At 38.2% G+C, this 14044-nt stretch overlaps 1 protein-coding gene across 1 annotated transcript in view; it reads right to left on the reverse strand.

The window, feature by feature from the left end:
- Nucleotides 1-14044, reverse strand: part of LOC144972962 (uncharacterized) — a 120710-nt gene that overhangs the window by 13129 nt on the left and 93537 nt on the right. Inside the window, exon 5 of the mRNA XM_078914815.1 lies at nucleotides 4761-4898. Coding sequence (XP_078770941.1) covers nucleotides 4761-4898 — 138 coding nt within the window. The remainder of the gene's footprint in view (nucleotides 1-4760; nucleotides 4899-14044) is intronic.

Here is a 14044-nt window from a genome sequence, read left to right on the forward strand (position 1 = left end):
AATTTGTCATTAGTCCTAGGTCAAAACATTTTTTGATGGAAACGGAAAGATTCTAGTCTTTGCTTGATTCCCATGTTAGTCTGGCACTCAACGTGTTTATATTTGGTAAACTCTTCATTGTGTGTTTGTGTGTGTGTGTGTGTATGTGTGAGAGTGTGTGTGTGAGAGAGAGAGAGAGAGGGAGAGAGAGAGAGAGAGAGAGAGAGAGAAGAGAAGAAGAGAAAGAGAAATGAGTAAACTAAACATGTTTAAGTCCAAGTCGGTTTAAAACCAAGTTTCTGTAGCGAGATCGCATAATAATAAATGGATACTGCATAAAAGTCGCTCCTTCTTTAGATTACCACTATGGTCACCGGAGTAGAATTAGAGTCTTGCCCCCCCCCCCCCCCCAAGCGTGGCTCGAACCAGGGACCTATCGGTCCGAAAGAGACTGCCATACCACAAGTCTATATAACGCCGCATCTATCGATTAGTCTTTTTTTTTTTGGCCAAAAGATAAGGCGTTCCGTCTTTGTGCGGACATTTAAGTACAGATCGATGGAGCCGTTATGTTCCATTAGGGATTTAGGATATGTCTACAATGTCTGCTATATGAGTTGTAATTTGTCATTAGTCCTAGGTCAAAACATTTTTTGATGGAAACGGAAAGAATTCTAGTCTTTGCTTGATTCCCATGTTAGTCTGGCACTCAACGTGTTTATATTTGGTAAACTCTTCATTGTGTGTTTGTGTGTGTGTGTGTGTATGTGTGAGAGTGTGTGTGTGAGAGAGAGAGAGAGGGAGAGAGAGAGAGAGAGAGAGAGAGAGAGAGAGAGAGAGAGAGAGAGAGACAGAGAAGAAGAGAAAGAGAAAATGAGTAAACTACAACATGTTTAAGTCCATAGTTCCGGTTTAACCAAGTTTCTGTAGCGTCAGATCGGCAATAACCTCTACATAATGAATGGGATACTAGTTATACCAAAGTACTCTCCCCTCGGATGTAACAGACCCACTTACCCAATCACTGCTGGATGCACCACGGGGATAGAGATTAGAGATAAAAATTTAAATGGATTCGAGCTCAATTTCGGAAGTCCCAGGTTTGGGCATTTTTGCCAAGATGAGGGTCAATTTTAATTTTCTGGCCCAAATTTTAAATACGGGTTTTTCTGGTTTTTTTTTTTCAGAGTACGCAGAATCCTGGTACCTTTTTAGTGAGTCAAGATGATGTCGATGGGCATCAGACGTTTGTTTGAAGGAATATCTAATGTACGTTCCTTCATGGAAGGGGTGATTTTTATTTTAGGTGAATAATTCCCACCTGCTCTGCCCGCCAAATTAATCCTACAAACACAGGAAACTTTGTGTAACCTTTAACATTTATAGTTAAATTAGGTCTATTAGAGAGACTTTAGTGAGAATATATTATCCAAAAGCGGTCTAGAAACAGAAAAGAAAAATAAAAAGTCGAGTGTCGTCAACTTCATTCATTCTATAAGGACCCAGCCCCCTCCCCCATGCAAAAAAATTAATGTTATTAAAAAACAAAGCTAGTGATCAAAGCCCTTTACAATGAGTTCCAAGCCAACAGCAACAATTATGACGAGCTATGACGCCTGTAAGGCGTTATTAATTTTTATTGTCGACAGAGACAAAGCTGATACCGGCCAGGTGCTCATTTTACAACAGATTGCGCTGAGAGAATTTGAGTTAACAGCCTTTTCCAAGGACTCAACTTTACTCTTTCCTCCAAGAGTGAAAACGAACCAGATACCAACCGGTTTGTAGTCGACTGTTATCTCACAAAACATTAAAGCCGCATAGGTAACGATGCCAAACTTCGTAAACCACAACGTTTCATAAGATCACCTGATTTTCTAACGGTTATAACGGTCCGACGGTCCATCAGATTGGTCTGACCGTAAACATCGTAACAAAACGAAAATAACCCTCAGGTGTAGGGTCCGTGTACGAATGCCAAACTAAAATTTGTAAGAAGGTTCTAAGTACATAGTTTTGGAGCAACGAGGTTCACTGGTTTCTGTGCGTTAAATGGACAGTAGGAATTGCTTGTTCCCCTTTGGATAGGGTGCCAGTCACTCGTAATCTAATTTCCGATAGATCCAAAAGACCAAGCATTTCAATCGATTGATGTCTGAAAGAGTTTTGTGCCCAACATTTTAAATAGATGTCTACGTGTTTAGTTCAGGGTCTGACAGACGTTTTAAAAAAAGAGCTTTTATACAGGGCAATATCCACTAAACGTGCTTAAAGCGCTTTACAATTGGTCCCTGGTCAACAGCAACATTTAACATTTAGGACGGGACTTGACGACTGTTAGGCGATATTACATTTTTTATCTGACAGAGACATCGTTGTTTACGGCTAGGTACTCATTTTAGACCTGAGTACGGTGAGAGAATGTGAGTAAAGAGCCTTTTCCAAAGACTCAACTATGAACCGAGCGAGGCTCGAACCCAGGACCTTCCGATCCGAAAGCGAGTGTCATACCACTAGACCACATTAAGTACATGGCTTACCCAGCCAGAAATATTAGCAGATTGAGGGGATGAGTCACACAAGGTAGACCATCGACACACAAGCAAAGTATCAGTCTTGGGTTCCGTCGTAATGACAGATAAGAGTAGAGGTACTTTGCGAGAGACTGACGTCCTATCATAAGGGTCGTTAGCAATTAATTATTACTATCCGATTAGTATTACAAGAACTGGGATAAATAAAAAATAAAATAAAATTAAATTCCCTTTATTCATCCCATAGGGGAAATTTGCCTCTAGAGTTAATTCCAAGGGAAGACTGGAATAACCCACGCGTCAGCCGCAGTGCACCGACGCAAATTGAGCTAGGGGGAGGTGACTTGCTCAAGGCCACACACAGAGCAGCGGCGGGTGATCGAACTCGGTACCTTTCAGGTACGAAGCAAAGACCGTACCGCTGAGCCACGCTGCCCAGAAGCATCTGTTTCATGAATCCAATGGCTGTAAAGGATTTCTTTTTCAAACATGAGTTTGATCTGCTTCCAAAACGGTAAAATTGGCACCCAAGAGTCCATTTTAGTAATTTATCTTGTATATCCATTAGCAAGAACCTTCTAATGGAAATAGCAAGCAAGATAAATAAACGAGGTGATCTCCCTTTACTGCCTACTATAAAATAAACAGTTAATTCCCTTTTTAATACGCGGGACAAGCAGATTTATCTCTTTTATGTTCTTTGAGTATTTTAAACAGGATTCCTCTTTTCAAAGTATCAAAGAAGTAATTAAAACAGACTAAACCCCTCCTCGTAAGAGACACCCTTCAAACGGTACTTGAAAAGAGGATGGCATCTAATGAAAGTTTTGGAGTGCCTCAAGGTTAGGGATCCAAATATTTCTCATTACCATGAACGATATTGATAAACAACTAATACCGAGGAAAATATTGAGGTGATTACCTGACACCAATTTAAAAGGGAAAAATGAACAAAACTGCATCCAAAAATTCCTTGCCACCTTATGGCTTCATGAAAAGAAATGGAAAACGAAAGTTCATTAAGAAAAGTAGTGAAGTGCAAAATATTTTTAAAATAAATTGAACCCAGATTATCCCATAATATGCTTAGTTAAAAAAATCTCGGTTGGAACGGGAAGTAAGCAAGAAGGCATATGGGAAGGAATCTGGAAACCTGCTGGTAGAGGTAATTTATAGCCCGTGGCCTGAAGACGGTATTACGTCGGGGAGGCTTAGATGGTCAAAATAGAATTTATGGTGAAATGGAAGAACTTTGGTTAAGTGTATGTTTTATTGAGACTAACAGAGACGCAATCTTTGAAAGTTGAGGCAGGTTGGTTGTTTTGGAATATTTTTCTCCCTTGCATCTGCTTTGCAATTGATTGCTAGAGCACTCGTTCACAAGAAATGAGTCGAAATTGATCCCCGCTGACATCGATATTTTTTTCTGATCTCCTTGTCTATCCAGCTTTGATTGAGTAGCCGATCTGTTAGATTAGCCTTCTATCCAAAGAGTAGCGAGCAATTGTCATTGTCCGTTTAATGCTATTGAAAACAGGATTAACTCCGGCGCCGTGGGGCTCATGGCTCTGAATGACTAGTTATTTTATTTTGGTTGAAACGATTGTACTGAAAGACTGTCTTTCATAAGAGAATGTGTATGTTGTCATTTCGGACATAATAGCGATCTATGAGTAGCATCTCTTTTATTTTGGTAAAAATGGCATGAAGTCAGGTTAGAGTGGACTATAATCGACGTGCCCAGATTTACAGGTCCTGAATTGTTTTGGGATCATTGTTGTGGAAATACTCAAGCCAACGCAGAATATGCTTCATAGCAATAATGCTAAAAATACCCCCCCCCCCAAAACCAAAACCAAAGAAAAAAAAAAAAAACCAAATAAAAAAACAACACCCCCCTTCCCAAAAAAAAACCAACAAAAAAAAAAACAAACAAACAAGAAAACAAACAGACACCCCCCCCCCCCAACAAAAAAAAAAAAAAAAAAAAAAAAAAAAAAAAAAAAAAAAAAAAAAAAAAAACAAAAAAAAAAAAAACAAAAAACAAAAAACAAAACCCCCAAACAAACAACACAAACAATCAAAAAACACTTGACCGCTCTTATATAACACACTATCCACTAAACGTGCTCAAACATGTAGAACGGGACATGTCCTTAGATGCCGAAAATTGCGTTCGGTTATCAGATCTCCTTATACATAATAAATGCAAGTATGTTTCAATAAAACCAAAAGGTGCGATCTCACCTGTCATGAAATGTAGAAGAGCAGCTAGACGTTTGATGATGTATCTGGGACGCTTCAGGGCGTAGATAGCGAAACAATGTCCTATGACTGTGATGACCAGGGCAATGATGGTGAAGGCGATCGCTGTACGGGTGTAATCTAGGGACGAGAAGGAGAGTTAATTTTATTAAGAAGTTGTAACGATGGTTGGGATGTTGATGAACGTGATACGCAGACGGTAGAATTCGACCAGAATCTAAAAAAGATACGTTTTTTTTAAATTTTGGCCAGAAAACTCGTCCTTCAAATATCGATCGATTAAAATGACCCTCATCTTGGTTAAAACTTCCGAACATGAGACTTCAATGAAATCCTATATCTGACAGTTTTTGACAATGTGAGGGTCATTTTGATCGATCGATAATTGAAGGACGAGTTTTTTTGGGCCAAAATTCTATAAATCATACTTTTCTTTTCCAAAGCAGAAAACTGTGACATAATATTTTCTATGACCATCTCCTATACGACGTTAGGTTATGTGAATATAATACAAGCAAGTCTGATATGCGAATGCAAGTATGGGCTTGACTTAAAACATCTTTGTTATGGACAATATTTTATGTCGGTTTGAGAGTTATGTATTCCCATTACAACAATGAGCCCATAACAATAGGGGTTATCCGACCTGATAACAAGAGCACGACATGAAAATATGAAATCTGAAATTTAGGTTTTTACAACAAGTCAATCACCCGATACATAAAAGTAACTCTCTGCCCAAAATGTGACTCGTCGCCATGAAGCGGTATTCTATCGAGATTATTCTAATCCTGCAAGTTGCATTCACAATTTTAAAACAATGAAGCTTTTCCTAAGTTTATACAATATTTCATCAAGGAAAAATACTTTAGTTTCTTAATTTGTGAAAAACATTAATATTGTTTTATGCTCATTTATATAACATTCAATTCACCGTTGGGTATCTGGTTCATATAATTCATTAAGGTCATATCAGTGCCAGTAAAAAGGAAGAAAATGGGATAGTAATAAGTTCCAGAACTGCATTGAAGGAACCCAAGAAAAGGTAAGACAAAGAAGAATGGGTTCAAATAGGAAACAGATGTAGATTCCAAGAGCACACTATCAAAGGACTTATTTTGAGATTATCTAAAAGTCTCACCCAGACACAAGCACAAGTCCCCACTAAGAGGAATACACTCAATGTTTACAAAGCATATATATTATGTAAACAAAACATAATACAGTGCATGACAGAGTGATGATTTACAATGAAAATAAAATATCATCTCCCAGAACTATAACGATATATTCGACTGTTTCCCTCCCAGCCAAGGATTCAGCCCAGGGTCAGGACAAAACCAAGTAATCTCATTCCAAGACAAAGCCAGAAAGCAAATTGGAGAAAAAATAAACGATATAGGGGGATAGAAGACACAGTAAGTGCCACCCTGCCCACTATGGGAGGCCAGGAACCCCACACAGACATCTGGTTCACTGCGACAATATACAGGTTTGATGCGTTGAATCACAAAAAAAAAATCGTTTGATTGTTTGGCAATAATATACACATCATATCATCATCGCCTGAAAAATCGACCGTACGTGTACTTATTTTCACATTTGATAACCCAACATGTTATAGTTACGGTTTAATTGTTATCATGGGAATACTCTCAAACTAAAGCACAGTTATTGTCCATTACAATAATATTAAATCAAGCACATAATTGCGTTCGGTTATCAAATATCTGCAAATATAATACGTAGATGCGTCAATTTAGGCAAAACAAACAATACAAAACAATACAAAAAAAAAAAAAAATCCCCCCAAAACCAACAACATCAAGAAAAAAACAAAACAAACAAACGAAAAACAAAACAAACAAAACCAAAAATCAAACAATCGAAACAAACAAAAAACGTTGTGGCAAACGATGCAATAAATTAGTTATGTCGTTTCGTGTAATGGCTGCAGCGTTATGTGCATGACGTGTTATTACACCAAAAAAGCAGTGCTGAATAGAAACAGGTAATAACGAGTGCACTATGCACGGAAGGTAAACTATATCGTCCTTTGGAGATTTTCAGCAGCGAGATAACTAGTGTTGGGCGATATCACAATTTTTTGTTATATCGATACGATTCGTATTTCGTCACTTGAAAAATTGATATATTCATATTTTTAAAAAAGAGCTTTTATATAGCGCAATATCCACTAAATGTGCTCAAAGCGCTTTACAAGGGGTCCCTGGTCAACAGCAACATTTAACATTTAGGACGGGACTTGACGACTGTTAGGCGATATCACATTTTTTATCTGACAGAGACAACGTTGTTTACGGCTAGGTTCTCCTTTTAGACCTGAATACGGTGAGAGAATCTGAGTAAAGAGCCTTTTCCAAGAACTCAACTATGCGCCGAGCGCGAGGCTCGAATCCAGGACCTTCCGATCCGAAAGCGAGTGTCATACCGCTAGACCACATAGCCGCACAATATTTAACGATGCAAAGGAATATACATCGAGAGATCGAAAATCGATAAAATTTTAGATAAACGTGCTAGTTCTTCGTTTCTCCATTGTTTTTAATTGAATACCGATTTTGTGTTGTTTTGACTCCATATTTATAAGTCGATAATAACAAGAAATAAAGAAATGATTCTCAATGTGTCCGATTTTGCCATGCACGAGGACATCCGGCAGCCTGTAAACTGCGAGCATAATATATATCGATATCGATATGGCATTTTGAAATCGATGTGATTCATATCAATATACCAATATTTCCATAGAGCAGTAAAATTAGGTGCCCCAAACGTAAACAAAGGTCTAGAAGCACATGGCAAACCACATGTTCCTGTCTTGACAGCTCACGTTCCAATGTAAATAATAGAAAAAAAATAACCTTTAAAATTTGGCTGTTAGGTGGCAAAAGAAACACATATTCATAAATACTCGATCATGCATCAAATAATGTCTAGATATGGATATTTTATGGAACGAAAGGTAAAATTTATCAAAAGTTACAATCTATCTATTTTTAGACCAGAGCAAATTATTGCGCTGGTGTGAACAAAACGAGAATTATTCGGAGCCTGATTTTCATAATAATTTTGCCTTATATTATTATTTCTGCAACTGTTAGATTTTAAGTAAACATATTTTCAATACTGAAAGTGTATTGCCTACAACTCAAACTACAAAATTGGGAGACCTATATTGTGCGTAAATTATTCCGGTCCCTAACGGATATCACTAGCAACTTGTTATTGTTTACGTTTGGGGCACCTAATTTTACTGATCTATACGATATGCCCAACACTAGAAATAGCATTCCGCCCACACACTTGCCCACTACTGGTAGCACTGGCGAGGGTTGTTATTGTAATGTATGTAAATTATGAGAGGAAAAACAAAAGCCCAATCTCCTCCGATATAACGGCTAACGGGCAGACAGGGGTTTTGGCCCTTGTTTTGATAAAGCTTCTTGTTGATGGCAGGTGTTATAATTTGCTCGCATGTCTTCTTCTCACTCACGGTTATCTGGTTATCTAAAATGCGAACCCGATCACTCGCAAGGTGGCGAGAGGAAATGGGAGAAATAAGGAAAGACAATATTAACTTTGGAACCCCATACATACACAGACTCAAACTCACTCAAATTTAAAGGAAAAAAACGAAGAAAAAAAAGACAAACACACAACAACAACCCCCCCCCCCCCCGCCCAAACAAATCAAAAAAAAAATCCAAACAAAACCAAAAAAAAACCCCCAAAAAACCCCAAATAAAACAAAACAAAACAAAACAAACCACCAACAAACCCAAAGAAACCAAAACAAAAAAAAAAACAAAAGAACAAAAACACCCAAAAAAAATAAAAACCCACAAAAAACAAACCCAAAATCAAACAAAAAAAAATACCAAACACAAGTAAAGAAAAAAGTAATCCATCCATCAGAGCCATTGGGCCAGTGACATATATAGTATACGAAGTCCTAGCATTGGGCCCATGGGCCCAGAGTCTACCAGGTCTCTATTGCATGAACGGATAGGATAGGATGCTAGTCTATCTGGATAGGGTGCAAGTCTATTGCAATGTACGGCCCCCCCCCCCCCCCCCCCCCCCCCCCTCAACAAGATCTAACAGACCCAGCTAACCCAATAACTGCTGGGTTGACAGGGGGTGTGTGGGCGGGCGTGGGGTCAGATAAAAATTAGACCATACGGGATCGATTTCTGCGTGTGATGAAAATTATGCTCAATCAACTGAGCTATCGGTACAACCCCCCTCTCCCCCCCCCCCAAAAAAAAAGAAAGAAACCAAAACAAACTCGAGTGCAAATATCCACTTACGTAGCTAACTAACTGCCCTGACTTCAACCACTACTCTGCCGTACTCTGGAAAAAAACATTAAAAATTTTGTCCAGAAATCTCGTCCTTCAACTATCGGTCGATTTAAATGACCCTCATCTTGGCAAAAACTCTCAAACCTGGGACTTCGCGAAGTCTCATGTTTGAGAGTTTATGCCAAGATGAGGGTCATTTAAATCGATCGATGTTTGAAGGACGAGTTTTCTGGCCAAATTTTTATATAAAGTTTTTTTTTCCCCAGAGTACGGCAGTACTGTAAGTACCTACGCCCCAAATAGGATCGGGAGAAACTAATGTTTGTGTTTCTTCCTCAAAGACTCAATGACCCATCACTAGAGTTCCAATCATCGACTTCTTATGTACATATTATTATAAGAAGTCGACGGGTTCAATACTTTATTTTAAATCAAAGACGCCTGATTTGTTATCACAACACCTCAGATGGAATAACGAGTGACTTACTTATATCAAAGGGGTCCCAATATCTCAGTTGGTAGAGCACTCGCTTCACATGCAAAGGAACCAAGATCGATCCCGGGTGCACCAACAAGATTTTTTTTTCTGACCCCTCCCCCTCCCTCACCTCCCCCGCCATGTCCACTCACAGCAGTGATTGGGAAGATTGTCCTGTTAAATCTGACGGAAAGTACTTTGCGATAGACTTGTGAGTGTAATTTTCCATATCGTTGTGCGGGTGGTCTTGTGGTATGACACTCGCTTTCGGATCGGAAGGTCCCGGGTTTGAGCCTCGCTCGGCGCATAGTTGAGTCTTTGGAAAAGGTCCATGGACTAAATGGCTTTGAAGGATCACTTTACCGCATCAAAGTGGTGTTATATTGGAATCGGCGCGATAATGAGCTTTTAAAAAAATATATATAGCGCAATATCCACTAAACGCGCTCAAAGCACTCTACAAGGGGTCCCTGGCCAACAGCAACACTTGACACACAGAACGGGACATGGTGCCTGTAAAGCGATATTACAGTTTTTTTCCAGACAGAGACTGCGCTGTTAATGGCCAGGTACTGTTAATGGCCAGGTACTCATTTTACACCTGAGTACGGTGAGAGAATCAGAGTAAAGAGCTTTTTCCAAGGACCAAACTATGCGCCGAGCGAGGATCGAACCCGGGTCCTTCCACAAGACCACAAAGCCGCACAACGATAAGGAAAATTACACTCCCAAGTGAAAATGATTGAATATAGGACGTAATTTATACTTTTATCCTTAACGGAGGCGTATATTTGTATGTTAAATGTAATAGATTAATCTTCGAATTCAATTTCAAGAGCCACGAGGACGATGGTGCCGGAGTTTATCCCGATTTCTATAGCGTGAAACGGACAACATCAACTGCTTGTCACTCTTTGGACACGACGCTAGTTTTCGCAAATACTTTCCGCCAGATCGAACAGACCCAGCTACCCATTCACTGCTAGGTGGACGGAGGGGTCAGAAAAAATCTCGACTGCACCCGGGATCGAAGTTGGTCCCTTTGCGTGTGACACGAGCGCTATACCAAGCGAACTATCGGTCCCCTTAAACAAAATAATTCAATTTTAAGCATTAGAGCCAATCCCGAAATACTACTGATTTGAAATGGTTGGTCACATATGATGAGAGAACATTAATAAAATCTGAGAAGGGAAACATGAGGGGGGAAAAACGATTTTTAATGAGATTGTGTGATGGACTGATGTAAAACAAAACAACAAAAAAAAAACAAAACACCAGCTCACCCCCCCCCCCCCCACCAATTAAAAAATCCAGCCAATAAAACAAAAACAAAGACAAAACAAATCAAAACAAGACAAATATAAAACAAAATCGAGAATAAAATAAAAATAATTAATAAAAACTCCAAAACAACCCCCCCCCCCCAAAAAAAAAGTACCCACCCAAAAAAATAATTGGAAATTAATGAATTAAAAAAAACAAAACACGAATTAATACAAAAAAAAAAGTAACCGTATTTCAAACGGTCACGAATGACGTGTACTTGTTTACGTGTGCACATTTATAGGCACTAACCTACGTGCACATATTAGCAGGTCTTCTAGCCGGACACGATTATGGGCCTGCTTTTTAACATTGTGTCATGGATAATATTTTGCGTCGGTTTATTTAAGATTACAATGAACCCAAAACGATTTGGATTATGAGACCTTCAACTATGTACACGTATGATTAGCACCAAATCACCTTGCAGCTGGCTACAAACATAATAATAGAGTAAACTTTAAACAGTGATTGATTAAGTACTAAGCAGTTGAAAACGTCTTCAAAGACATTACATCATGCCATTCTTCTTATGATGTAAACAATAAAATGACGTCATATGGCATTGACGTCATCACACTCTATGTAAGTAGGAATATTTTCTAAGTTGATGAGAGAAAATCTAATGAGGTTACATAAACTATTCATTATTCCACCCCTCTCTCAAAATAGTAACGCGTAATGATATTATGTTTAAAATGATAATTTGTGACGTCAGGTTATCAAATGTTAAATTTCACGAAAATTAGATTTTTGAAAAGAAGAAGTATCATTTAAATAATTTTGAAAATGTCTTTTACTCAGAGATGACGAAAGGTAATCGATTGATGGGTAGAAGAAAAGATTTCTTACACTCTTACGTTTTGGAATTCGAACTTTGTTCCCAACGCGCACTCGCAAACTCGTGCAGCGGTTGGGAACACGTCCGGAATTCCAAAAAGCAAGAGTGTAAGAATCGTATATTAATCAGAAAAAGCTATGTAACTAAAAATATGCTGAGTCAATCACTGTGGATCGAATTGACACATGCCAACTGGAATTTGTTATGGGAAGCTCAGCAGAGCTTTTATGTTGATAATGAAAATAACATACATACAAACACAAAGAGATAAACAACTTTAATTGTTTTAAACGAAAAATAATATCTAAATTAACAATATCATTGTGTATTCTCTGATACTTCGGTGTAAGGCGCTTTATTATTATTATTATTATTATTATTATTATTATTATTATTATTATTATTATTATTATTATTATTATTATTATTATTATTATTATTATTATTTTGATGATGGTGATGATGATGATGATGATGATGATGATATTGATGATGATGATGATGATGATGATGATGATGATGATGATGATGATGATGATGATGATGATGATGATGATGATGATTATTATTGTTATTATTATTGTTATTATTATTATTATTATTATTATTATTATTATCAAAATTATTATCATTATTATTTATCCAATAATTTTTGTCTTCAAAACCTAGCGTATGCATATTATCAACGGAACCAAAATCGGTCAATGAGAATGGCCAGGCATAAAGAGGCATAGTTGATTTTTTTAAAAAGATAATGACATAGCATATTTGCATTTATAACAAAGAAAACACGAGGGTAATGAGATGTTTTTGTAACTGACTTCAGAGAAGTAGTGAATGCAATGTTTTTTTTACCCATTGGTTCCACGCAGCGGCCCGAGTTTTTCACCATTTCTACCCTACCGACCAATAATAAACATATGTATCTTAACCTTATTTCAAGACTGCAGGAGTTACTGATCTCAACTCCATACTATAACCTTTCAAGTATATAACGGGTAGTAGTCCTCCAGAGTCACAAAGACATTGGAGTTTATCCCGGTTTCTTTCGCGTCACATGGACATTCCTAATATCTGGTCAGGACTTTAGTGTATTATGATGTGCCTTACGCCAGGCCTAACACATCCAGATACCCAGGAACTGTTGGATGGGCAGAGGAGTCACAAAAAAAAAAAAACTCGAATACTCCCAGGTCCGCTGGCAGTACTTTTGTTTGTCAGGCGAGTGTTCTAAGAACTGACCTATTGGAATATCCCCCCCCCCCCCCCGCCCCCAACCCGCCTTTATAATAATCAGCGATGGATTTAATTTTGAGTCGTAGCGCAGTTAGGCTTTTAGTTATAGTCAGATTACTATTTTCTTTAATGAAAGAAATTCATTCTCGGCGCCTGTGAGGGGTTATATATACTTGAAGAGTGGTTCTCTAAAACTCCCTAACTCCGTTTTTTCCATTTTAAGATATTGAGGATTATTTCCCCTAAAATTTCTCATTCTGTCTATTATTTTATTATATTTAAAGTTCAAATTCACACAAATCAAAGGAAAGATTTGTGCCAATTGATGCCTGAAATAAAATTTACGTTTCTGTTTATCTCATAGATGGAAAATCTCAAAAAAGTAGAAAAATCGACTGAACGAGTTTTGGAAACCAGCCATCAATTGATGTTCCTAAATAAACGTTTTACGTTGGCAACCACCAAGTTGACAGTCACCGCGACCTTAGCATTCCGTCAATAGCCGAACACAAAAACATGCACCAAGTATTGATTAGAGGAACGAAATTGGTCAGAATCAGCGTGGGTGCGCAACCGGATGCGCGGGTTGACGGAGGTAGGAAACAATAACAAACCCACATGGTTGCCATTACCTCCACCATCATTCTCGCTCACGGTTTGTGGAAAGCACTTCATTACAGGCACGTAATAGTGAATCTAGTTTTTGTTTTGAACATTTCTATTATTATTCTTTGTAAATTGACCCATATTAAAAGAAACATACAAACAAAACAGGCATGACCAGTCACTAACAATGCCGTGTAGTGTGTAGACAGTAACACAGTCCGGTGAACATGACTGACACTGGGATCGGAATGTCGGAACCCATGAGTCGTTCGCAATTCTGCCTCACGTATTCATTTAATCAGTCAATTTAATTTTTATTAAGCTTGCGTAAAACATACAAACAAAAAAGACATGACCAGTCACTAACAATGCAGTGTAGTGTGTAGACAGTAACACGGTACGGTGAACATGAATGACACTGGGATCGGAATGTCGGAACCCAGTAGTCGTT

The sequence above is a fragment of the Berghia stephanieae genome, chromosome 5, assembly GCF_034508935.2.
Source record: "Berghia stephanieae isolate SIO BIC M18660-M18661 chromosome 5, UCSD_Bste_1.3, whole genome shotgun sequence".
Classification (NCBI taxonomy): domain Eukaryota; kingdom Metazoa; phylum Mollusca; class Gastropoda; order Nudibranchia; family Aeolidiidae; genus Berghia; species Berghia stephanieae.